The sequence below is a fragment of the Akebia trifoliata genome, chromosome 16, assembly GCF_017979445.1.
Source record: "Akebia trifoliata isolate Shusen 1 chromosome 16, ASM1797944v1, whole genome shotgun sequence".
Lineage (NCBI taxonomy): Eukaryota > Viridiplantae > Streptophyta > Magnoliopsida > Ranunculales > Lardizabalaceae > Akebia > Akebia trifoliata.
The window spans coordinates 31,551,048-31,578,572 of record NC_141390.1 but is presented as its reverse complement, the minus strand read 5'-3'; the positions used below and the strand labels follow the sequence as shown (position 1 = coordinate 31,578,572).

General features: G+C 35.1%; 1 protein-coding gene across 3 annotated transcripts; it reads right to left on the bottom strand.

Moving 5' to 3' along the window:
- Nucleotides 1-732: 732 nt before the first annotated feature.
- Nucleotides 733-25,836, bottom strand: UPL6 (ubiquitin protein ligase 6). Of its 3 annotated transcripts, none has more exons than XM_086428278.1 (26): nt 25,318-25,835; nt 22,987-23,084; nt 22,564-22,691; nt 21,246-21,357; nt 19,620-19,800; nt 18,374-18,556; nt 16,676-16,858; nt 14,879-14,960; nt 14,540-14,664; nt 14,081-14,385; nt 13,787-13,883; nt 13,546-13,689; nt 13,159-13,245; nt 12,985-13,071; nt 12,119-12,259; nt 11,798-11,923; nt 8,741-8,839; nt 7,652-7,719; nt 7,048-7,114; nt 5,291-5,461; nt 5,107-5,196; nt 3,800-3,880; nt 2,824-2,897; nt 1,611-1,682; nt 1,423-1,512; nt 733-1,311 (listed from the first exon to the last, which is right to left on the bottom strand). In XM_086428278.1, the coding sequence occupies exons 1-26, from the start codon at nt 25,474-25,476 to the stop codon at nt 1,245-1,247; spliced, it is 3,117 nt and encodes a 1,038-aa protein (XP_086284404.1). In that variant the 5' UTR covers nt 25,477-25,835; the 3' UTR covers nt 733-1,244. The 3 variants fall into 3 exon arrangements, with proteins under 3 accessions (XP_086284404.1, XP_086284405.1, XP_086284406.1); XM_086428279.1 differs by having other exon boundaries at nt 18,374-18,553; XM_086428280.1 differs by lacking the exon at nt 3,800-3,880 and having other exon boundaries at nt 25,318-25,836.
- Between the last annotated feature and the right edge of the window lie 1,689 nt (nt 25,837-27,525).

Sequence of the window (27,525 nt, the reverse complement as noted above, 5' to 3'; positions counted from 1 at the left end):
CAACCACCACGGATAGAGGGAAACTAAGTATGCATAGAGAGAAGGGAAAGAAGGAATACAAATGGGAGTGTTTTCTCTTAACCTAGTTCATCTTCTTTTATGGTCCTGGTTTTACAGTCGGACCTTTAACTACTGTTATGGCAAGTGGTACGCATGTGCTTGTAACACCAAATAATGCCATAAAGTAGTAAACTTCAATGCATCCGTCCTATAAAGTAGTGTACACCTATTGGTTAACCAGCTTGAATTCCATAATATCCATCAATATTACATTGTATCGCACAAGGTTTTTTCTTCGTTTGAACATTCTGACGTGGAGGATTGGGTACCCCCTGATTTGCTTCAAATGCCTTGCCTAAACTGCTTGGCTCGGGATAGTGCTTGTTAATATATGAGTTGGCCCTTTTCATATTAAAAACTATCTTTTGAATAGCTTGTGAATATATGCCTAATTTGGGTATAATACACCAGGCCAGCATAGCAAAATTTTCCAAATCTTTGTGTTAAAAGACTTGAAAATTTGAAAATTTTACTTATCACAGGCCTATAATTGCCAGTCACAATGGCTTAAGAGGAATCAAACAGTAGCTAGATCTAGACCTCGCGAACCGAATTAACATTTTCACAGGGTAAGATTCACTCTAAAAACTCTTGGAGACAAGTTCTCCATAGATTTTAGTCTTTATCTGGCAGCATTCCGACTCAAACTCAAGCATTTTTGGATCTTTAAAAAGGCGAAAAAAAAAGGCAAGCAAGGTTTCATTGGGTCTCCATCAAACATTTATATGGAACATTGTGGAATAAGTCAATAAACAGGTACCTGTTGCCCACACCTTTCTCATCGCTCCTCACCCTTTACAGAGAATCATTTTAATGAAAGTTAACGGTGAGGAAGCCAAAGAACACCATGAATATAACTACGGCCGTTCCTGTAAGGCAAATGGTGAGATTATGAAACTCAATTATAGATAATTACCCTACCAAACTTTCACCCTTCTGTGTTGCAGAGGCTTCATTTATGTACATAAATATTACATCAACTTTCTTTCTTCAACCCTTCCTGTTGACAGCTTCTCCATCTGGCTTCTAAATTTGGTTGTGACGGCACGTCCTTCTTCAGACATTCATGATCTTCGAAATGGTTTGCCTTCAGATATGCAACGTGTCTGTCAAGATGGTGACCCTCCTGACCAACAGTATATATATTTCCAAGTACCATTGAAATTTGAAAACATAAGGTGTGATCAGCTGAGATCAAAACCAGCATCCGCATTAATTGCATACATCAATTTCCTTTCCAGTTGTTCTTTGCTGTATCATGAACATGTAACCAACAGAAAACAGAAATGTAAGCCGAGGACAAAAGAATAAGCAAAATTAAATTTGTTCATGAGCATGTACACCATGAGTACAGTAACACACCTTCTATATGGTGGAAGCTTTAGAAGATTCATGCAAGTTGCTGAAGTTGGTAATCGGTCAAGAGCTTCTTCAGAAGCGTCACCAGCCGCCCTGCACTCGGAGCAGATTTAAATCAACAATCATTTAAAAAATAATAATGAAGATATTAGTGTGGCAATTCAGTATAGAACACTTTCAATGGCTACAACCTCTGTATACAAAACTGTGGTTCTAGATATTTGAATCCAAGCAATGGTCCTCGAGAGCATCCAGTCACAAACCTGCAAAAAGCCCAAATTTAGTTCATTGTTAATTGTGATATCCAGGGAGTATCATAGGGTAAAGGGGGGGGTGTTGTAACAAAAATCGAAAAATTCATTTGCCAGAAAAACATGCACACAGCATTTGATTTGGCTGAGTTAACATTATTTCATAGCCTTGTCTGAACGAATCTTGTTCCTCCATTCTTCTTTTTCTTTTTTGTTGAAAAGTATAATATATTGATTTGAGGGAAAATAAATTACAAGGAGGCCAAGACAGCCTCACACAAAGCAACAAGAAAGGAAAAAAACTACAGTATCAGTGGTTGCATAGAGAGTTCCATCTAAAAACAAAGTCATCATAAGTAATCCCCGTGAACTCTTATGTTCTGTTATGAATAAAGGAATAAAAAGCCCAAGATCTCCAAGAACCCTGCATGATAGCTTCTAACCTTACTATTGAACATCCTGTTATTTCTCTCATTCCAAACCCCGCAAGCAATAGCCGAGAGCAGCATAGTCCACAGGAGACGTTTTCTAATGTGGAAATTGTTACTGGTCCACTCTTCTATCAACGAGGAGAACTTACGAGGAAAGACCCAATCAATCTATAAATTCTAAACCCATGTCTTCCTTATTTTCGATGTGTTCATATCCACTCACACTACCTCAATTGACATCCGCACAATTGGTCTTATTGTTGTCACACAAAAATTTCCTTCTCATGTGACCGGAATGTGTCAGTCACTGCATTCCAGAAGTGCACCTCCACTATAACTATCCAGCTCTAATTCTATGGGCAACATCCTCAATCTCTAAAGTTTTGGTTTTGAATAGAGACAGAGAAAGCAAGTGGCCTGGATGATAACAGGTAGCTTTGATGATCATATCATAGTAGCTCCGGGAGACAAAGCTAGACAATCCGTGAAATAAGATTATTCCAAACCGTGCACCACCTCATACAATTAGAGGTTCTGCAATTTTTCTTTTCCAACAAAATGGCCCTACAGAGAGGAGCGCAGATAATGGAAAACATTTCTTTCTATTTGAGTTTTTTTAATCATTCATAGAACCCAAAGGACAACACTAAAACAATAGGTGACAAACAGCTGGTGTATAATATCAGATAAATAGTTAAAGTGATGATGGTACTACTACTCACTTCAAAAACTTCTTCTGATTCTCCAAAGAAAAATTCTTGAGAACTTCCCAAAACATCTCAATGACATAATGTTCCTGCCAAAAGAAAATTTAGGGAGAGAACAACTGAACATCTTACAATCAAAATGAATTAGTACGTCAAAACAAGTTTAAAATTATAAATGAAATTTTAGACTAGATGCACTTGTCAATTTATTGATGGGAATTGGTGCAGCAAGGTAGGCTATAAAAATAATACAAGAGACAGATAAGCAAAGCTAGCCAAATCCCACCTATTTGAACATGAAGACAATGCCCTTGTTTCTTTTCATGACAAGGAGATATATATATATATATATTTAAAGGAAAAAAAATAAAAAATGAATGAGATACAATGAAAGTTGTACAGTTATATATTTAAAATAAAAATAGGGGAAAAAACATGCCAATCAACCAGGGTAGCAGTGTCTAAAATGCGATTTTAACAACTGGAAACAGCATGCTTCCATCACAGGTAACAAGTCTACAACCAAGGTCAGATCCCAACTAAAATACCAATTTACCAACAGGAAACAATATGATTCCACACAACAAGAGAGTAATGAGTCTACTACCAACATCACTAATATCGCAAAGGTCATCAGGTCCCAATGATAAAACTCAAAAATTCAATTATAAGAAGTTCAAAGCCTATGAAACATGGCTACATCTTTCAAGACCTCCACCAAACCCCCAACACCACCAACAGTGACTAATCTCAAACTTTCTGGAGGTATGAAATGTGACTAGACAATGTGAAATAAAGAATGTGAGAAGTAAGAAGTACACTTCCTTTCTGACAAGAATTAAGTGAGAAAAGAAACATACTACAAAGGCTTCAGGGAAAAACTACACATCAATGGCATAGATGCATAATAAACTTCAAGTAATTAAACTAAGATGGATATATGTACTAGTGACCATTTTATTATGCAAGGCACTCCAAAAGAATAACTCACGGAATTATAACCACCATTATAGTGTGTATTACAACGTAGGTCGTCAACATCCATGCCCTCAAGTGAACCTGATATTAGAAGCTAGCAAAACACACAATGTCAAATAAACTAGGCACTAAGATTCTTTTTTTGTTAAATAATTAGATAAGATTCTCAGCAAAAGGGTCATCAAAATTAATTCATAGAAGGTATATATTTAGAGTGATTCTGACCAATTACAGGTAATCAAGAAGTCAAAAAAATATTACAAACTATTAAGAAAGAGCAGGCTTGACAATGACAACAGGCAATTTGCAGTATTAACTGATCCATTGTAATTCACCAAATTCAGTGTGAAACCTGGTGGTGTCAGGTGATACTTTCAACACAACTTTGTGGCCACTTCTCCTTTTAGCAAGCCTGGAGTAGTAAAACAATTGAGAAAAGAGCAGATGCGTCTAGAGGAGAAATTGTAGTTTTTCTTGTCCAGCACGCACAATGGCTTATTAACTAAATGATGTACACAGGCTTTCTTTCCACATAGGGGATGCACTTTCTCTAGTGTGTATACCTATTAATAAGATTATTAATAAGAAAAGGAAATTTGACAACTGAGTATGTGATGCATGACAAGTCGCTTTGACACCAAATTGATGCAGGCCCCGTTTGGGAACATGGTGAGTTCTGCAGAAGTGCTTTTGGGAAACAGCTTCTGTTAGATTCCTACAAACACTGGAAGTGGGAAGTTGGGGCAATTTCTCACTTCAGTCAATTCTCAAATTTTGCATTTGGTTGGAAGCGAGAAGCCAAGCCAATACCAAACCATAATTCCAAACCTAAAATGCTTTTGGCCCCCAAAAGTGTCCCAGACACTATAATAGGATATCAAGGTAGGCTTCTCTTGGGTTTGAACAAGAGTTGGAAGGTGCCAGACTTTAGGAAGTAACAAGCTGGAAAGTAGGGATTAGGATTTATGATGAGATGATTTTTAATCACGTAGGGGCCATAGGACTGAAGCAACAGATTCTAGAATAGGTCGAGATTGAATAGAAAATGAGCTTCGAAATTCTTCCGTAGTTTTTATATGAATTTTGGGCCTGAATATGAGGCCAGAATAATAAAAAAAATAACAAATCTGCATATAAAAAACAAACTAACAAGTCATTATGATGATGACAACCAGAGACTATGTCATCCAGACCATGCCTATGTCATGTAGATTAACAAATCCATGTATAAAGTTCGAAATTCCAACATGCAGCAATCCTTACGAAAAGAGGGGAAAATGGATCATTTAATACATAATTTCAAAAATGAATAAGATTCACCTGAAGTTCATGCTCATTGAACATTGATATCCAATCTTTCTGTATAAGTTGTTGAAATCCCCTCAAGAAGTGTGAACTTTGATGACGTATCTGCCAATCAAAGCAACAAAACCTGCCATGCATTAGGAGGGAAATTTACTCCCAGAAAGAACTTAAATGAATTGAAAATGACAGATAACATTACCTGAGAATTCAAACGATGATTAGCAATAAGGTGAATAAACGTAATAACGTTCTCATTTGTAACCCGAATATCTTTTCCCCCTGGAAGCAACTCCTCTTCTGTTTGTTCTCCATACTCATTGTTTACTATGACAAAGTACAGTTCCAAATCCGATATATCACCTTTATAATGCTGTATATAAACAATCACAATTTGCATCTCAAATTAGAGAGAGAGAGAGTATGGTAGAACAAAATATCTCTTAAAAATTTCAATACACTGAATGGAGGAATAAACTGAAAAATAGTGTCTAAAGGGAAAACTGTATTAATGAAGAAAAATAAACCATGATCAAACAGAAAGGACAGTTCAAAGCCAGCATTTTGCATTCCAGTGCTCTGGTTCCCAAAAGAAACGTATATTTGCTTTTTTTTTAAATGGCTAACAATAAAACTTTATTAGAGAAAATAGGAAAGGCAAGTCAGAAGGGGCAAGATAATAAGAAAACAAGCAAATGGATCTAGTTTTTCCTAATCAAGACATAAATGGAGGCACTTAGCAAAGAATTAGAAATAAGTATAATAAATATAACATAAAAAATATATTTAAAAAAAAAAACTATCAGATCAATATGAATAACAGTGAAGGTCATGTAAACCACATTAAACTAAGTCATGCAATGATATAATGATATATCCCTAGGTTCAAAAAATTACTTTTACCAATCACAATGAGAATAACTGTAGCAGTGTAAGATTGGTTGAGTAACAGATTATCTTGATGGGTTCATTAATTTTTTTTGTAAGTAAAAAATTTTATTAATAAAAATGACTGAGGTGGCCAACAGTACAAGAAAACAAAAAGAAAGAACAAAAGGCACAAAAAACTACAAGCTCAAGACAAGTTAAACATGGCACAGAGCATCCCACTTAAAAACGAAATACTCAAAGAAAAACCCCAGTATCCTTGCTTAGTCTGCTCCAATGGAAAAAAGCCAACCCAAAACATCCAGAATAACCTCTTGGATAGCCTTCTCCTCTCCAAGGAACACCCTACTGTTCCTTTCTTTCCAAAGTCCCCAACACACCGCAAAAGCAAAAATAGCTCACAGGTATCTTTTCCTGTTGGAGAAAATGTTATGAGTCCACCCAGTCTTGCTAGGTTCATTAATGTTGCAGTGTTTGAGTTCCCTAGTTCCCTAGGTTATTAATATCCCCTTGTTTCTTCCATAATCCTTCAAGTAACTTAAAATGCATGTATCCGGTAGATTCTTGGGCCTCACCACTATTCTCATTCTTGTTCTAAGAATCAGTTCTCCTACATGCTTCCAAGATGCAGGAAATAAAATGCAATCACATAAAGATTTTGAAGGGACTGGAGCTTCAATTGTATACCAGCATTAGTTCGGAGGTCCTTAAATTTAACTGCCCTGACATTCCACACTGGTTTCCTTGCAATGACTTCTTTTTCAACCAACACCAGTAAATGCAAAGCTGTCTATCTAGGCCAGATAAAGAGCATATCTCTTATTGACTTGGTTGAATCACCAAAGGAATAAATAATGACTTGAATCTTTTTCAAGTGTTCACTTATCTGATAAGCCTTTAGTTTTACATAAAGTTGTTCTACATTATTAAATTATGCGAAAACAGAGCAAACTGGATTACATGTCCAAATTGGATAATCAGAAAGTGATATAGTAGTCACAATCTGAATCAGCTACCAATGCTAGAATTATGATCCATAACATATAAAACAAAATTAAAAAAAAAATTCACCTTCAAGAAAATTAGATGGTGATACAATTCTGGGTCTAGTGAAGGCAAGTCATTCAAATAGTTGTACCTGAGAAAAACGTTGATGGATTCAGCATAATTAGACAAAGAATACATTAGTGCTAGTATATGATATGTACTTATGATGCCTAAAATGTGAAAAAAGAGCATGCTAATGAATGAACTAAGGAAACAGTACAACATTCCGCTGAGTTTAAAACTCAAATCATTTCCTAGAAGTCCAAAGAACTATAAGAAAATCCTACATGTAATACATCTACAGACCAATAAAGAAGTCTCAGCTGAAATTGTATGAATGGCAACAATCCAAGGCATCACGAAACTGGGTGCTTTTAACCAACATGACAATGATTGCTATGAAGAAACAACCAGCTATGTATACATTTTTCTAATAAATAAATGTTGAGAGCAAGAGAAACATAAATACATGTGTGTGTGTGTGTGTGTGTGTGTGTGTAGAAGGCACTGCTCTGAAAATCAAAACTGCAGTAGACTCAAACCGTAACTTGATAAACAAAAAATAAGTAAGAAACTTATAAATGAAATACCAAAAATGTAAAGAGCCAAAAGACTAGCGAAAGCTTACTTTTGTTTTAATTTACTCAAGAAGAACATTGCAAATGGAATGTCAACCAGAATCCCTTCAAACATTGCCTACAAGAACAGAGATGGATGAATGAATTGTCACAAACATAAAATTTAATGTGAACCAACCACCTTGGCAACATTCTTAAATAACTTTAAATTGGATGACAGTGGACTGGATATATAAAAAGCTAGACTGACCATCAAAGATCAATCAAATACAAAGGTCGTATGCCAACCCTGTAATTGATTTTAAGAGCAATCAAGAAGTGAATAAATACAATTCACTTTTTTGGTGCAAGGAGTATGAAGAATTTAAAGGGTTTTTCATTTTTTTAGGGTCTCTTTTTTTTGTTAATTGTGACCTTATGTGTCTTGGAGTTCTGGTTAGTTTAGTTTCTTTTGTACTTTGGTCTGTCTTCTTCACTTTCTTCCTTAATAAAATCGTCATTCAAAAAAAGAAGATATTTTTTGTGGAACATTATCCCAAGAGAAATTCGAAGAAGTCACCCATGCTAGCTTGAACTGATACTAGGATACTACAATCCATAGCAAAACCTTAGGCGAGTGAATTAGTATGGTTCTTTTTAAACAATGATAACTTCTGTCATTTGCTTTCACTCGGTGGATTGATTCTGTAAACCAGGGTTTCTCTGTTAATAAAAAATTATTTAAAAAAAAAAAAGAAGAAGAAGAAGTCCTATGTACAAACAAATGAAGTTTCATAAGCATATCCTCCTAGACTACTACCTTGACAAATAATTGCCACTAGAAAAAAGGCATGCCTATTGAATATTTTCAAAATTAAACATCCATTTAAGATCAGTTTTTCTATTAATAACCATACTATAATATAAATCAAAGCTGTGAATGTACAGATGAAATTGGTTAGTAATTGGATACATGGCCACATGTGAGTATCAGCATTCAATACATTTCAGGCATGTCCATGTGGGCACACCATTTAAATAATTCTCAAAGTAACAGAGGCCCCAAGTTCCCAAGTAAAACATACCAAGTTTTGTTTTTTATTTTTCTATGATAATAAATTCCATAAAAGAAATGCAACTGAGTAGAAAGCACAGCATACCTTTCCAAGAACAATTCCAAGAAAATGGAAAAATTGGAGATGTTGTTCATGTACCAATCCTGACCCAGGATTAGGATATAGAAGGTGATCAGCTGTTTCCTGAAAATAGTATGACAAACATGAAATAACAAACAAATGAGATGACAAAAATGTGAAAAGAAAAAAAGCAAACTACACAAATTCAGTTGTACTTTTTTTTATTTAAACACAGACATATTTTGATTTTCTTTCCACTTAAAAAAATAGAATTGCAAACAAAATCCATGGAATTCATTGAGAATGGAAGGCCATTGGAATAAACGGGCCATAGTCTACTCAAGCCAAGTCCACAGACACTCATTAATAAAGCCTGTATTAGACTCTCTGTTTCCAATTGAAAAATGAAATCACCAGAAAAAAAAATTCCATGGATCTCACTGAGAATGGAAGGCCAGTGAATAAACGAGCCATAATCCAGTCAAAAGCCAACTCCATAGACCCCCATAAATATCTTCAACAGATCTGGCTATTGCATTATTTCTTATCTTCCAGCAAGGGAAGAAAAAAAGGCAAATGGAAGCTACTTCCATAGTAAAAAAAAAAAAAATTTGATAGATAAAGATAAATTTATTGATAAAGAAAACGAGGGGGTCGAGATGACCATCCCAAGAAACAAAGATAAGCAACAAGAAAAACAAAACAAGGAAGAAAACAAATAACACCCAAACCTAAGATACCAGGATACATATACCAATCGACATATGGGAAATGGGACATGACTCCTGATTCCCCAAAATCTAGGACATATACAGACATAGGTAACCTATTTAATATCTTAATACTACATTTTTGTTTTTCACTTTTTAAAGAGAAGTATCCCTTTCTAATAACTTAATAGCCCTCTATAGTTTTTAGTCTTTTTAAGATAGAAATCATTTTTCAGTTTTTAAAGACACCAACTTTTACTTGTAATACTGATTGATGAAATTATATTATTACACCAAATAAGATTAAAAGGCTTCAAAGAATCACCATCTACAACCCAACAAAGCATTTAATTTGAAAAAGGTTGGTGTGCCATTGATAAAAATTGATGTACCAATAGACATTCTCCTTTAAAATCATGCCAAATGTAACGGAAGTTGTATTTATAGCCATAGTATTAAATTTCGAAATGTACCAAAATATTTCCATTTCCACAAGGTCCAACATGAAATTCCACCGAAAGTTTTTTTTTTGTAAATATTTCAATGGAAATCACTATTCATTTTGCTAAATATTTAGGTGAATAGTATTTTTTACAGAGAGGAATAAAAATGCATGATCTTGGTGGAAATATTTCGATGAATAGTAACTTTCGATCGAAATTCTATTTTGAAAAAATAATTGATAAAAATTATAAGTTGCTTATAGAAAGGACTTGTAAATTACTCATAAATGTTTACTAATAAAGTATGAGGGCTACTATTGCCGCACCAACTTTTACTAATGCCACACCAAATGTGTGCAATTCTTTGGTGATTTACATAGAAATTGGTGTGGCAATAGCAACTCTCTAAAATAATTGCGCATGATCTACAATAATTAATATAAATGAATTGTGATTATTTAAATGTCTATATCATCTTATTTTGATGTACTTTAAGAATTTTAGGGCACTCATACAAGCATCCACACTATCATTCATGTTTTAATAAGTTAGACACGCAATTAATTTATTCATACATATTCAAAACATAGAAAAATATAATAATAAGTAAATGCAGTACTTAATAGTTTCTCCATTTAAGTAAGTGTTTTACATAGTATGTAGTTTATGTGACATTATTATTTTCATTTCCATGTACAATACTATTGTTTTTCATCGTCATGTTCTCAAATACTTGTCATTACATATCGATCACAAAAAAAAAAATTTGTCATTACATATGACAGAACGTTGTCAATCTTCATTTCCACACTCCATATCGTTGTTTATTATATTTTGATGACTTAATTTATGCTTATATAAATTTCCTCAATATTTTTATCTTTTTCCAAATAATGTATTAATTTCCACATTAATTGAAATATTTCCATTTCCAAGTTGACCGAAATCAAAACTTAACACCTAATTTATGGCAAACTTTTTTTTTACTTTTCCAGTGGGACCGGTTATAATATACCATATACACATTTTTGTTCACAAGACAAACAAGCAAATTGTTAGAAGCCAAGTAAATAACTAATAGTACAATAAGAGAAGTAGAATCTATCACATAGAAGTATCCTTGTAGTATCCAAATCGGTATCATTGCATACCCATGGATATAGATACACTTTGCAGAAGGAAGTACTAAGATATCATAAGATAGAACAAATCCACCAATTACCCTCGAAGAAAGGCCAACAATAGTTACACTACACACCCCTAAGAATTGTAGATATAGGTAGCAGTATGGATTTTCCCGAAAAACCCAGAGGATCATTGCAGAAGTTCTGAGTTAAAGATATCATAATTTTGTTTGCCTTATGGATCCATTATCTGTACTTGTGCTAAAATAAACAGTTCTCTAATAGAGAAAGGTTTTCTACGGAACTTAATGAAGGAAAAAAAATGAATGGAGCATATGACCTAGTTTTCTCATCAAATTAATTTATCTGAGTAAGGCTAGGCCACCAAACTTAGTAAGATTTCAAGTCTTATTAAGGTTCATTGGACCACTATGGATTTGCCACATTGCCTATCCAACACCACTGCCCACTAGATTTCATGGTGTAAATCAGATTTTTTTTTTTTTTTTTTAAATGAGCTTGATCCAAAGTTTTGACAATTGATGTCCACCGAACCCTCAAATTAAAATTTAAAACTCCATGGTGAAAATAATTTTATTTTATTTTATTTTTTTTTTGAAAGATATCAAAATCTTGTGATCTAAATCACTGTGGAATCCAATTATGTTTTTGGATGTCCATGTGTGATGTGGTCACGGAATTTTCCTCACTTAGTAAGGAAAGTGTTTTTCTTTATCTTTCTCGTCAGTGAAGAGATGAATATATGCACACAATGCAAATACATATTCACATTGAGCTAATCACCTTAAATAGTCCATATTGCATGTCAAAGGCTGCTCGAGTGATGTTCTCCATGAAATCTTTGAAAATTCCACCCCCATCAATTCCAGCTTCCTCTACCCCAAATTCATTGACAAATGTTACTCGAATCTGGAGGAAAAAAAAGTATCAAGTTTGAAAAGTGAACAATTCAGTATCAGAGAAAAACAAGAACAAACTTTACAACATAAACAATAATTTAACTCCCACTAATGCTACCATTCCAAGTGGCATGAAGTTTGTTATTGCAAAAGGAAACTATTCACAGGTACAAACAATGTTTATGGTGAAAAGTTAAAGCCATACCAATCCCCGAAGATCCTCTTCAGACAATACACTCAACTGATTAAAAGCATCTTCAAAAATTCGATCTCGTCTGATTCTAAATCGATTTCTAGCAAGAGCAACATGAGACCCGTGCCTCTGCCTTGCAGCCGTTAATTGTGACTGTTAAATAGAAATCACAAAAGTGGTTTAGGATTAAAGAAACGAAGTATGAGAAAATGAACTTCAATTGAAATGTGTTCCATTACCATAGTTCTAGGAAAGAATAAATAGGATTATCACCACCATCATCAAAGTCTTGGCCAAAAAATTTGGGTTCAGCTCAACAAATCTTGTTCCTCCATTCAATTCTATCTAAAGTCATTTTCGTTGTTAGTTCTAGTGTTCATACCTGCTCTCACAACTCAATCCCCTTGTTTTGGGTCTTCCTATCACTATTTTAGAACCTTCAACTTACACATTCCTATCACTATATGTCCAGAAGTGTCGTGCCATGTTGGGGAGTGTCCAAGTGCCAACAAATCTTGGCACAGAATATATATAACCTAAAGTAGAAGTTCCAAGGTAACACTGTTCACTTGTCTAAATAGAAAGATGGCCCCAATAGTTTATCTCCCTGGCATAAAACCAAATTAGTTCTCTTAATATAATTCATTTCTTTGTCTTACCATCTCTTCCATCACTATTTCCCATAATTTAAGGAAAGACTAGATAAGACATACAATTCCCTAGAAAAATAAAGAAAATAGCACCCTTATGGTCATTATTCAATAAAATTAATCATAATGCAAACTATTTCCGTTTTTAATTTTTGCAAGTATTCATCATGATCCAAGATAAGAAGGAACAGCTGTTGCAAATGAACATGTAATCAGTTGGTCACTCACAGTGAATATTTTAACCCTGCTTGTAAATGGCACCAAGAAGGGAGCTTGCCTTAATATGTCATATGCTCTCGAATTTTCAGTAACAGCCTGGAAGAAAAAAAGGATTAGAACATGCTATAACATAGGTGAATATGATGCTTACCTCTTAAATAACTTAAGTGTGCAGTTATTCACCTGAGAAATAAAAATCTCATCAACTGCTTCCTGAGCATGGAAATCACTGGGAGATATAAACTCGCGTCTATTATTCCAATCTTGCAACTGAAATACACCATACATAATTACATAATGTACAGAAAAAAAAATCTGCTTTGGAGCATAATAAGTGGCCTATTTCCCAAATATATCCAAATTATGGTCAAATGTATCAGGATATTTCTTCCCCATTAGCAATAATATAAGCATTTAAAAGAGTTCGAAAAAGTAAATCAAGCCTTCCAAAAATGTTCAATAATTAAAATGGATCTGCCACACATTTTCTATAAAGTGGGTGAATTGGAAAATAGGAATTTATCTAGACAAGAAAACAGAAACTCGACAACTCTTACTATTTTCATGTACCTGTGCAAGTAGCTCAGATGTTACAATGCTAACTCTATGTTGAATGAAATCTACAGATAGTCTCTTTCGTCCAGAGAGGTCGGTTGTAGATTTCACAAAATTGGGGGACTTCGCAGGAATTACCCAAAGGAGCTGCCACAAGGCCTGCAGAAAGGAGTGATGTGCTCTATAAAAGGTGATATCTAGAGGGGTAAAATCCTGCCTAAATAAGACTTTGGTGTGGCAAAAACCAATAAGGTACCTGTTTCAGAATAATAATCAAGCCTCCAATATCCTTTAATGAGAGTGGTTTCTCCTGCTCATAAAATTCCTCGTTGTCAACTATCATGAGCATATGCCTGATGAACCACGAAAGAGTAGTTAAAATAGATTGTTTCAGAAACTAGAGCATTGTTTAAACCTCAAATTTCTTCATGACAGACAGTATAGAAATCCACAGTAAAGAATCAATAAAAGAAAAGCATTCTCCACTTTTCAAGAAATAACATGTTTTAAATTGCTATGACCAAGTCCAAGCGAGTATACTTATACTTACTTGTATACAGGAGAGAAAACAGCTAGAGGTAATAGCCAACCAGGAGCATCTCCAGACAGATTTGCTGTTAGCTCAGACAAAGATGGCCATTGTTGATTCTCATGGCACTGCTTCATAAACTTCCAAAGCATAGGAACAAGCTCAGTTCTGTAAGCTAGTCCAGTCATAATACGCTCAACAGGTAGAGTATTGAATGTAACGTGCAGGAAAGCACAAATTGCACCAACAGCTGCCACCACTTTATTGTGTGGCCCACCTCTGTGTGAACCATTAAGGAGTGCAGTACCTCTAAATAGAACAGTTACCTGTTCAAGATAAACAACTTCAGTTCAAAACAGACAAAAGACATTAAAATTGCAAAAAGAAATAAATAGTGGAAGAGTGTTAATGCATACAAACATACATACACATATGTGTGTGTGTGTGTGGTGTGTGTGTGTGTGTGTGTGTGTGCCATACCAACTGCTGAAGAAGGTGTGGATCTATTGCATTGGATATCTGCCTTTCCAAATCAATGTTCATATTTGATACTTCTTCTCTAAATTCTTCATCAACAGCCATTTCATCATCATTTGAAGCTGAATCTGATAATTATATAGCAAGAAACCACAACGAAGCAGGTCAAAAAGATAAATTGGCAAAAGAAGTATTGCCAAATCAACATTTTTATATTCCAAAGCCAATGGACTAAGTAAAGAAAATGCTAAGATTTCAATTAAAAAAATTGTATCCTAAAGCACATTGTTGATGGAAATAAGTGTGAAGAGATACTTCAAGAGCATCATAAAGAAGGCATACTTTCTTTACTTTCTCTACTCAAAGACTTCATAGGTGGCAGCGCCTCCAACATAAATGCCGAAACAGCTGCATAGTCTATGGCCTGATCCAGATAAAAAATAATAATAACAATTAGAAGATGCTCAACATCTCTATTTATCTTATCTATCTCTTTGTAGAAATCCTAATGATTTTTGAAATCTTAAGAGGATATTCTTTATATTAGTTAGAATGGTATTTTCACTATTATTATGCTATGGGATGAAATCCCTGCACCTTCGGGCACTAAGAAACGGTTCGCCATTGAAAGTTGCATCCCTATCTGAGGAGAAATCCAGTCATAAATGAGAAGCCAAACAGTGAGAAACTGATACCAAAGGAAGTCCAAAGATTTCACAGGTACTTGTTCACGACTGAGGGAGCTCAACAGGGATCCTAGACCCGGACACAAGCAGTTCATTCCTATGTTTCATCTTGATCTCAAGTGGAAGAACCAAGTTTTTCCCAAGAAAGGGAAGATCTCGGTTTTTAATATCTGAGATGTCTGCGTAGCCTCAAGGAGTTTTGGAAGTATAGTAACTTCAAAAGGCTTCCAATATCACTAGTTAATAAGAGAGATTGCAAAGTTCAACAAATATGCATTGTTTTCAAGAAATAAAGTATTTATTATCCAATAGGAAAGCTATTGCTAAATGATGCTTAGTCACCAAGATCAATTATAGCTTTGTCTAATAAGGAAGTAATTTTCAATAAAGGTTAGGAGCATGATTGGTTGACTTGAAAACAAAGATTACTCAGAATCTAAAGAAGAAGAAGACGATTTTATCCTTGGTCATCTTACTGTTCAGATAGGACCCAATGACCCATTGAATCTTCTGAGCAGGCCCAATGAAAAAATCAGGAACCCAGTTGTGGGTTGTGGGACAAGAAGGAATGACTGGAGAGAGAATGCAAAGAATTAGGAGAAGCAGCACATTTTTTTAGACAATTCCAGACATGAGTCCTAGTTAAGAGTCTACATGGGTCAGAGTTCACAACATGGCACGTTGCTTTAGCTGATCAATTTTCTGCAGTGGACTTGGCAAGTGACAACTGCTGATGAGCCAGAAATTGAATCTGACTACAGGAAAGGCCCATCTACCAATTAATATAAAAACAAATAAATAAAAGGCACCAACAAATTTTACCATGATCAGCTTTCATGTTATGGTTTCTTGGTTGTCTTTTTTCTCTCTTTTTTTCTTCTTTTTGCACATATGCATACATATCATGCTTACGAAATACCAAAATGAACAACCAAAACAAAAACTAATAAGATATTTTGCAGTTCTCATGTTATCAGAATGCACCCATCTATGTACAAGTATTACATAACATCAGAAATTTTTGGGAAAAGTAGAAGAATATCACCATGGTGATGACACATCCGGTAAAAGTGTAAAGTTCAAATATACCCTTGAATTAATCTGCTTAATGAGAAGATGACTTCAAACATATCCATGAATTGATCGGCTTAATGTAAATATGACCTCAAACCTCGCATTAGGTAACAAATACTTCATTTTTTAGATAATTAATAACTTAAAACATGGTAAGAAAATTTAGTGAGTTTCTTGAGTCAATCTTTTCAAACTTTAAGACAAGACCACAAATTGTACATTTTCTTCATAAATTTATGAGTGTCATCTAGCCACTAAAGAGGAAGATGAAACCGGTCACATGCCTGATTTCCATTCGATCATAATTGTTTACCAAACAGCAAATAAACTTACTAGAAAAAAATAACCACTACAAACAAAGGTTACTCCAACTCCTTACCATATCAAATGAGCAGTTTGGTCGTGATAAAGCAACCCTAGCAACCTCTAATATATTTCCAAGAAGGCAGGCATACCCTGGAAATTCCGGTGAGGTATCATTTGGCAGAACATTGGCATTACTATGCACACACAATGCCATTTGATGAATATAATGTTCAATCAGTCCCTGAGTTGCAAAGACCTGGAAAAGAAAAACATCATTTCCAATGACAAACATTATGTACCTCAAAAAAAATGCATACACAAATAAATAAAAGAATCCAGAAACTATTGGCATTGCAAAATGAATAAGATATACCACACAGAACCACCTTGATGCATCTAGCTAATAAAACTAAATGTAACAGTTTCTTAGAGAGAAACTATTGCAACGTCGCCATGTTTTAATTTTATAATGACTTACTAATAAAATATCTAAAAAATAATAATATTTTCACATGTGGGGTTGAGAAGAGTTACCCCCACATTGCCTAGGAGAAGGGAGGGAGTGTGGTATATAAGTAAACACACTCCCACTGTTTGCAACATAAAAAACTATACACATTCTTGATCTAGCAAAGCAAGGTCACAAATGAACGAGAGCGAACAAGGGTTGGACACGGAATGGGCTCACACAAGTTCGCAAGGGCGCTTGAGATGCACTTTGCACGTATGCACCATCACAAAGATGCAATTGAAGCCACTAGATCTCTCTTGCCCACAATGAGAGCTGGAAGATCACAGTTACCTGATCTGAGATGTCCCCAAAGATAGACCCAAGGGAGGAGCAGAGCTCAGTCCATGAGCAATTCCTCAATCGAAGTCCTTGATCATGTAGAGAATTTGGTTAAAATGGGGATTTGAGGGTCCTTGATGAGCAAGGCACCATGTAATTGGGCCTTGGACCATGGAGAATTTACTAGCTCTACAAAGAAAGCCTCTACCCACATCTAAAAAGAGGTGGAAGGGGACATACTTTTCTTCATGAGCATACCTTGTTCCAGAGAAAATAGAAACCGGAGTCCAAGATCCAAAAGCCCGGATCGGCCTCCAACAGGTCGTACTCTGCATCAGAAAAACAAAAACCCAAATAGACCCTACTCTGTTTCAGAAGGTCCAAAAATGTTGTAGCCATTTGAGTTCTTCAGTGCTAGCTTCTACAACCGACTATTGTTTGTCTCCATTTCTCAGTTTCTTTCAACATGATAAATCCCAAGACCTTAGACACTGAAATAGTGTCATATGTTACTTGAAACATTCCAGGGCTTCTTTGATAATAAAGAAACATGACTTCACAAATATAACTACGTTTAACTAGAAAATTACTTCATTCTAAAACGAGGATAAGTGCACAGATCATTTATACAGTGCAAGTACAAAGAGGCAAGAAGAAGTCCAGGCTTAGCTGAATGCTTGAGACAGGGGCACGTACATCCCTCGCATTTTTGGGGGAGGCCTTAACAATAATTGTGAAGCGTGCAAGGACCTCTAAAGCATAGACACAGTTACTTGGATTCTAAATTAGTTTAGCCATTTCAAGTGCCCCCCAAACCTTAGGATAAGACTTTGATGATGATGATTTTAATTGCAAAGGATGTTCTGTAATTTCCATTATGTCCAAAGACTCACTTGCAATGAGCTCTTTAGATCAGTTCTGAAACAAGGGAATCTATACCCAAGTGACCAAAGCAATGAATGTATGTTAAAGAGAACCTACCTCTTTTAAATATTGGAAATGCCGCCACAAGAAAGGAATGGTAAGAATTTGGGAGGAGAAACTCCATCGCGGGTCAATATTTGGGCAGATACATCCATTTTGACCAATATGAGAAATAAGAAGGGTAAGAACACGCTCCAATGAAGATATTCTCCCACAGGTACCTCGAGTCTTCACACTCTGCTGCATACAACAATCTACATTGGTAAAACAATTTAATGTATACAAAACCATAGAAAAAATAACGAAAACCTTCAAAGAAATCAATGTAGTGGAAGAACAAATTCTGGAGCTGAATTACTAATATAAGATAGAAATGAAAACCCCATGATACTGCTAATGATGGAACAATTAAACCTTTTAGATATAGAATAAAGAAATTTGAGAACGTTAAAGTGTTGATTTCTGGTGATGGTATCATCATTTTAACCTCAAAAGACCTTTCAACTAAGATCTTAGGTTTCTTCCAATTAGGCAACTTGGATAATTGCCAAGGTGGCCGTATATATTTTTGGACAGAGTGAAATGAAGGAAAAGGATTCATTTAGCCAACCCCAAATTTTTGGGATAAGGTTTGTTGCTATTGTTGTTGCAAAAGAAAACTAGCCAATGTCCAACCAATCCAACCACGTTTCAGCTCTTACATAGGTCTGCGTCAAGTCAATAACTATGTAAAGCAAGACTTTAAAGTTGGTTCATGATAATCAACTATGATAATTCCTCAGACGCTACTCGAAGTGCCACTAAGATTTTATTACAACAAAAATAACCTTAAAAACTTTTTCAGGGTGCTAATCCAATCTATTCGAAAACTTCAAAAAGGAACCAAATGCCTAGACTCCAAAATATAATCGATAAGAAGTATCTTTACAAACCCTAATTCATACAAAAATCCTTAATTGACATCATAACTCAAAAGATACACTATTCCCATCAATACTCATGCTATCCAAATTTGAGCCTGATTTTGAATAGAATAGGGGAGTCTTGAAATTTCACTAGAGTGAGCTGTAAATCCACATAAAACCTTCAAGTTGATTACTCATGGTTCTCAAACAAATAGAGGAATGGTCTTTTAGATGAAAGCATAAAATAATCTCAAAAAAGTACCTCATGCATTTTCAAAACCAAATAGTCAACACACCATCTTAACATGAATGATTATTACCACATTCCCTCAAAGCAATATGAATATTGTAAAAGAAAATAATACAGTCAAAAAGATCATTAGGAGCAGAATACATACCATCCCAGTATGAACAATGTCCCTCAATAAGGCAAGTGTATGTCTTTGTGAGAGATAGCCAACTATTCTACAAGCCCATGGAAGTTTGCAATCTGTCAAGATAACAACTGCCTCTAGCAAGATAACTGTTGGCATAGCAGAGAATTCGGACGACATCAAAAGTTCATCCTGGAGCCGATTCCTATGCAAGAAAGACTACAGTAAGCAACAAGTGTCTTCAAAAGAAACTTAAACAAATATTTATATGAATAGATTGATTTTTTTTTCTGTGAAGTGCATTGATCCAAAAAAGGGCTATTGATCACAGGTTTTACATGATGGATCAGCCTGATGCTAAATAAATTTCACTAGAGAATATTTTAAGCAATGTTTAGGCGAAAAAAAAAAATTAATAGTACACAATCCACAACATAACAGATGCGAAGTCTACCAACCACTTACATACAACATTAGTTTTAACTTTTAAGTATAAATTTTATTAAAATTCCGAGAGGAGGTCGAGAGAGGACCTACCCACTACAGGGATAAGGAAAATAAAAGTTACTCCAAGGATGGACCTTATCCATGATATCCCATTTGAATAAAAAAATCCTCAAGAAGTATTCCTCTGAATTCCTTAAAGACCTTACACCAGAAAAACAAGAGACCAAATATGCTAATAATCACTTCTAGAAGAGATTGCTTCTTTCCCTCAAAGCTTCTGTTGTTCCTTTCCTTCCAGATCCTCCAGCACGCGGAAAAAGGAGGCCCACAAAATCCTCTATCTATGTGAAAAGGCTTTGATCTGCCAACTTTGAAATAATACCAGAATAGAACTAGGAAAGAACCAAGGAGTTTGAAACAATGAGAAAAAAAAAATGAACCTATACCACTCTCACAAAGATACAATGGATAGACAAGTGATCAATCGATTCGCCACTGGATTTATAGAGGACACAATAGTTAGGCATAGAAAAGCCTATTTTGATAACATGATCAGTGGTAAGAACCCTCTCCAATGCGGAGAGCCAAATGAAGAATGCCACCTTCAAGGGAACCTTTGAAACCCAAATGGATACAACAGGGAAATCCATAGAAGCATCAGGCAATAAGGAGTGACAATTTTTTTACCAAAAATGTCATATCCGGTGGTCATGTGTTCACTCCCTTGATTGACTGATAAGATTAGCCACTTCCTGGATTAAGACATAACATAATACATCTCTTTAACTACCAAAAAATTAAAGAAAACAAAGTTTGAAGTCCCCAAGTTAAATTCAAAATACCAATGAGTAGATACTCGTACATGAGACCCTTTACATCTTTGTTCCAAATATATACTGACAAGAAGAGAGTCACAGGTCCACATTAGTACAGACAACTATGGCTTTTCCAAATAAATATAGACCTTCATTTTTTTTAAAATTTGAGAGCACAAGAGTGGGTTGTGGACGTAAAGGTCATGATCAACACTGATGAAGTGAAAGAAGGTGAAGTTATGTAACTAAATAGAAATATATACACATGAGGTTATCATAAATTAGTAAATACTGCACTCTTTCAACCAAAATTATATCAACGACAACGCAAGCTACAGGAAAGGACCAAAATATCACAGATATAGACCATATGGTATATGTCACCCACCTATTCTGATGAACAGCGAGAAGACAAGCATATGCAAGTCGCTTCACCCTGTTTTCCACAACGGCATGCTTTGTCGAATAATCTGCGCTTGCAAAGAGGCCCGCAACATCCTCTGTAAGACAATCAAATTTTGTCAATTGACAACCAGGTTCTAAAGGCTGCAAAAATGAAGCATGAACTCTCATCTACCAAAGGCAAATAATAAGGATTAAAATATGAAAATGACAAGCAATATGTACTTCCACCCAATTGAATTTCTCACATACTAGAACCAAAAGTAGGAGTCTCGTGCAAACATATTACATACAGATAATAGAAGTAATCATATGAAAATAATCTGTATGCTACTTTACAGTTTTTGTTTGCCTTTTTTTTTGTCGGTAGCCAAGATGACCACTGCCTTCTTTTCTTTTGATAAAATATTTTTTTATTAAAAAGAGGAGAAGCAATACTTCATGTTTGATACCTATTACATTAGTCCAGAGGACTCATAGTTTGGAAAATGGTAGCTACTTGGTATTTCTGACTGAAATTCTCATGCATGACTATTACACGGTGATTTTTATTGCTATGAACCCGATACACTCTCTCATGTAGCGTGTCGCTGTTTAGTCTCTTGTATTCGGGATGGTCTTCTCAACCACCCATCTTTTGCTTAACAAAAAAAAGTTGGAAATAGTTGTGTGTGTGTGTGTGTGTGTGTGTGTCGCTTAATTTAACTTTTTTGCCTAACAAAAAAAAAGGTGGAAATAGTCGGGAGGAAAATCAATATTCAACAGCTTATATTAACATAAAAAACAGTTTGTTTAACAATTTAATTGTCAACTTCCACATAGTCCGTTCTTGTAGTTGCCTACAACCCACGCCTAAGGTATATGGGGCAAACAATGAGTTTGGAAGCCACCCATATATAATATATACCAAATTCATAAGCTATCGACAACTTATCACAAAAGCTGTCTGCTAAACTAATTCTGCTCCTCCATTCAATCCTATCTCAAATGAAATGACTGCCAACCCGACAATCGTCTATTGCTGGTGACACATCTGATACATTATTCACTTACTATGCTCGAGTATAATAGCAATAAATTTGATTCCATCTTTCAGCTTCGTTAATATGGAAGGATTGGCGACCTTTGTAACTTCTCATTCTCTCAGTAAAAATATCTTCCACATTCCATTTGTACAAGAGACTCTCTGATCAAGACAATGTGCTAAATACTGCCAATGCTTATTACGTGCAAGCAGCTTGATAAAAAAATATGAGATCATAACAGTCTGAGATACAAAAGAACTAAGAAATAAGAAGACTTACCACTAACTCGAACAAACTGACGAAGCAATCGGCATGTCTCTACAAGGACCAAAAAATCACCACTCTTTTCCGCATTGAAGAAAAAAAGTAACTGGCTAAGGAACTCCGAATCAAGATTGAAAGAACCCCTAAATTGACAGAAACACATAAAACAAAATCAAAACAGCATGTGAAGGATGAATCAGAGTTGAAACAATGCATGATTTCATCATCATTAAGGCCTTGTAACAAATATCTAGGGGTGGCTGAATGAATCCTGTTCCTCCGTACAACATAGATGAATCATGGAACGATGCATGAGTTAAGAAGAGGATGGGGCATTGAACAAAGTTTAGAATCATGTTTTCCATCATCTAAAGTGGATATATATCAGAAAGACAGTACTAAACTAATCTCACGGTCAAGATTTAAAAGCAAACCCACCTGTCTACCTTTTGGCAGCGATCCCCAAAAGTAAGGCAAAACTTCTCTCTGATCTTAGAACGTTCAGTTTCCACAACCTTTCTACCTCTGAAGCATTTCTGCAACTAGAACTTAGTTAAGTTCCATACTTTACATACAATATATCAAAAAAGAATAAATCTTGGACCAGGTGGTTCAGAAGATTACAGCATCGTTATTCATATAATCATCCATTATAAAAGGATTGAGAAGATCTCAGTTTTTGGAGTAGTCTCATATGGGAGGGATGACACAAGGAAAGTATCTTAGCTTTTCCCCATCTTTTACTATGTTGGGGCTTTGTAAAGTACACACTCACTTGCTGGCAGCAGAAATATAATAGATATGTACAAAGGTTTAAAAAGACATAAGGCAAACTCAAAGCAGTTTGCACAAGTGAGGCAAGGAATAAGCCACCAGAAAATGCTCTTAAAAAATTGCATAATAAATTTCTAAAAGATGATTTTCTCGTCATAAAAAAAATAACTGAATAAAATATGCATGTTAAATCTTCCATTGCTGTGATTTACCTTAGCAAGTAATATTTTTGAGCCAAATACCTAATATATGTTGTCATTAATGCATTATAAACATGATCCCTTAAAAAATAAACAAAAAAATTAATTTAGAAGGACATTAGAAGGGGGCATACCATGGGGAAAGAAAAAAAAAAACCATGTTCGGGTGGCCCATGTACCATATGCATCTGAGGCTATGGGGGCTTCATACACCTTAGGGTCATAACTTCAAGTTGTAAGCCTCAGCCTGCCGAGGCTAACCCGATGAGGATATAATCTCAAGGCTAGCATTTTTTTAATACATTAGTGTTTTCTTTCAACAAGTACAAGAGAACCTAAACTAAAAATAAGCTCTAATCAGCATGCTGCTTAGATGCTTAACGAAAAAGAATAGCCATATACGAACATGTACGCCATATACGAACATGTACGCCACATACCTAACCTCTCCAAGAATAGCCCCCTTATGACAATAAACCAAATCTCTCGATGCTGCCCAGGTCAACCTTCCCCAAGTTGAGTTCATCTTGAATTCCCAAGACATAAACCAACATTTGAGACAATACTTGAGGAGAAAACTAGTGATTTGGAGAGAAGACTAGTATTTTCTTTTATGTCATAGGGTTTCCCCTCAACCTTTTGCGATTGGACTAGTCACTATGGTCACACACCCGGCCCCAAGGAAATTTCCTAACGTGCAATAGGGTAAGAAGCCACCTAGCTTCGAACCCACGACTAGAGGGTTTATGTATACCAAGGCGGTGAAATGAATAACTTGGAATTTTTCTTTTATTATTCTTTGGATAGGTAAAGGGCTAGTGGTTAGCAAGGTGAAGTTGAGTTCAAGAGGATTTGAACCTCTAGACATGGGAACAACACTCCACATGTTTTAGCAACTTAGCTAAGTCGGCACTTCAATAGTCTAGATTGAACCACATGTTAGCAATCCAACTATTGTGGAACTCTTTAGAAGAATAATCTCAACAAGTTTAAAATCATCCTAGGACCTATGTAGAACCCTCTTAGACCTAATATAGACTCTTACCACAATATATGGCACATGTCTTTGTACAAGTTAGTTATGGTATAGCAACAAAGGCACTAGACTTCCCAATATATATTAGTATCAATGTTACCTCGACACCTCCCATTTCCAAAATTTGTCTAGCAGGCATGCCGACACAACATGACAAACACTTGACATACATATGGTAGAACCAATTTTTGCCCTCATTTTTTTCTTAAATGATATAACAAGTGTGGATCATACACTCTAGTAAGTTGGGTGGCTATCTAACTCAAAGTTCCTCTATGTTTCACAAATTACTAAATTACGACAAAGAAGATCTTTGTACCATAAGTTAATATATGTATAACCATTCCCTTGTATTGAAATTTCTGGAGGTTGCATGTCAGACACCTTGACAATACTCCCTTACCCAATTGCATTGACACCCCCATTTTGTTCCTCGCCCAACTAAGGGTGCATGCTCTACAATGTTATCCTCCTAGTTGTGACACCTCGATCCCTTTATTGGCCCAATTGCTTCTTAACCAAACACAAGAAGCTTCTCCTGCTATTGTGTATGATCCTCTAGATGCCAAGATCAATTGGGATTCAGATTTTTTTTTTTTTTTTTTTTTTGACACGCCTTTTGGTCAAAAATTAATTACAAAGTATCACATGAACTGATGATTACCGAAATTTCTGCACTGTTGTTAGTTACTCCATAAAAATCTCAAAATTTGCAGAAAGAAAGACCATTTAATTACTAGAACATTAAGAGATACGAACCTGAATCTTAATTGCAGCAGAATTCTGTTGCCGTAACCCTAACCGCCGTTTACGTTCTAATCTCGTCTGCTCTAAAAGCTTCTGTCTGTCCCTTTCCTTCGAACTCCTTCCACCTAAATCGACTCTCTTACGCGTCGACGAATCTCCAGAGAAGAACATTGTTCCAAAAGAAACAATTGATCCACACAACAAATAATAAAGGGGAAATTTTCGCCCTAACTTCCTCAATTTAGAACTGAAGCGGTGATCCTATTCAAGTAGAACCTAAAATCGAACCAAATCGATCGATATGAGTCTGAGAATCCTTAGAGAGTAACGAAGAACTTGACTCTAATCAATCTAATTTCGACTGTAATTGGGGATCTATGAGATTTGATGGAGACTTCGAGATGAAAATCGATGAGAAGGATTGAGAATAAAAGAGAGGGAAGAAAGCTCGAAGTCGGCGAGTTCTCTAGTTTTCCCGGTATTAAAGAGAGCTGTTATTCTTTTTTTCAATCTTCCAAGAAGAGCCATTCTAATTTATAATAAATAAGACCTTTTTTTTAGTAACAAATGGGGAAGGCACTCGTACTGGTGTTGTCTCATGTCAAGAGACTATTATTGAATGGATCGGTTCCGGTTCGGTTCCTAAGGAATTTAGAACCATAACCATTGTATTTAGCTTGGTTCGGTTCTGGGTCCGATTCTGAAATAAATTGAATCAAAATCAGAATCACTAAAATTAACGGGTACGTGTCAGTTTCGATTTTCAATAATCAAGTATAAAAAAAATGTATTCAAATCATTCTAAAAGAATTTCTTTAAAAAAATTATCATATTATCAACAAAAGTATTAACTTAGTTATAATTTGTTATATTTAGATGGATAACTCATTTTAAACTCCAATCGATAATTTATATGAAAAATTAAAGAAATTTATATAATATGTATTTATTTTAAAATAAATTAAAAACTATCTTAAATCATATGTAATATGGAAAGAAATGATAAAATAAATCAATTCCAAATACTCACGGGTACCCATTGGATAGAACCTAATGGTTTTGGTTCTTATTGGTTCGATTTCATTTTAAACCGGTTCTAATTGATTTCAATAAAAAAGGATCTGGAACTGGGGTTTTCGATTAAATGGGTACTTATTGACATCCTTACTAGCGATATTTTATTGAAATTTAAAATTTGCTTAGCAACATTATTTATATATTCATAATAATTTGTTTGAGAAACTTTTTATTTATAACACACTAACCTTTTTAACAAAAAAAATTATAATAATGATTTTCTGACACCCCTTCTAACTAGGGTTGTCAATGGACTAGGCTTTAAATGGGTTGGACTTTTTTAGGCTAAAATTCTAGATCCTAACCCAACTCATCTAAATATCAGTCCATTTGCAAGCTGGGCCAAATCATTTTCAAAGACAGTACGAAGGTAAGGGGTTCATTATTAATTTATAATAAAATTATTATATATTATATTTAAAATAATACAGTGGGCCAGACCACCCATCAGACCTACATTCGAAACCCAAACCCGACCCTACTATTAAACAGGCTTATCACGGCCCGATAGCAAAAAGGACTTTATAACTAAACCACAACCTGGCCCATAACAGGTCGGGCCAAAACCTGACCCATTGACAGCCCTACGTCCCCATCATAGAATTGTATATCATTCGCATTGGGATACATAAAAAAGATTTATGGTCTATCTCGATGCAAACGATTTATGGTTTTGTGATGGGATGTATATCAGAAGGGGGCATCAGATTATCATGACTCAAAATTTATTATGAGAATTTATATACTAATGACAATCTAACGCTTTTTTTAGACGCCCCCCATACACTACCTAACCTGGCAATCACATAACCATAAATCTTTTTCTGGCGTATCCCAAAGCAAAAGATCTACGATTATGTGATGGGGGCATCTGAAAAAAGAGTGTCATATTATCATGACTTGAATTTATATTGTTGTATCAATTTATTAGAGAACTTCTAATAGACCACCAATTTTATCAACTTAAAATTTTATATATATGTATATAAGCATGCCTTTTTTTTTAATCCAAAGTGAACAAAAAAAAAATTCATCTCCTCTAAATGATATCTTAGAAGAAGAGAAAGAGAGAGAGATGTTCTTTGGAATTTATTCATTAAATTTTTTTTTTAATTGAAATCATTCTACCTTTGTCCCTCTATA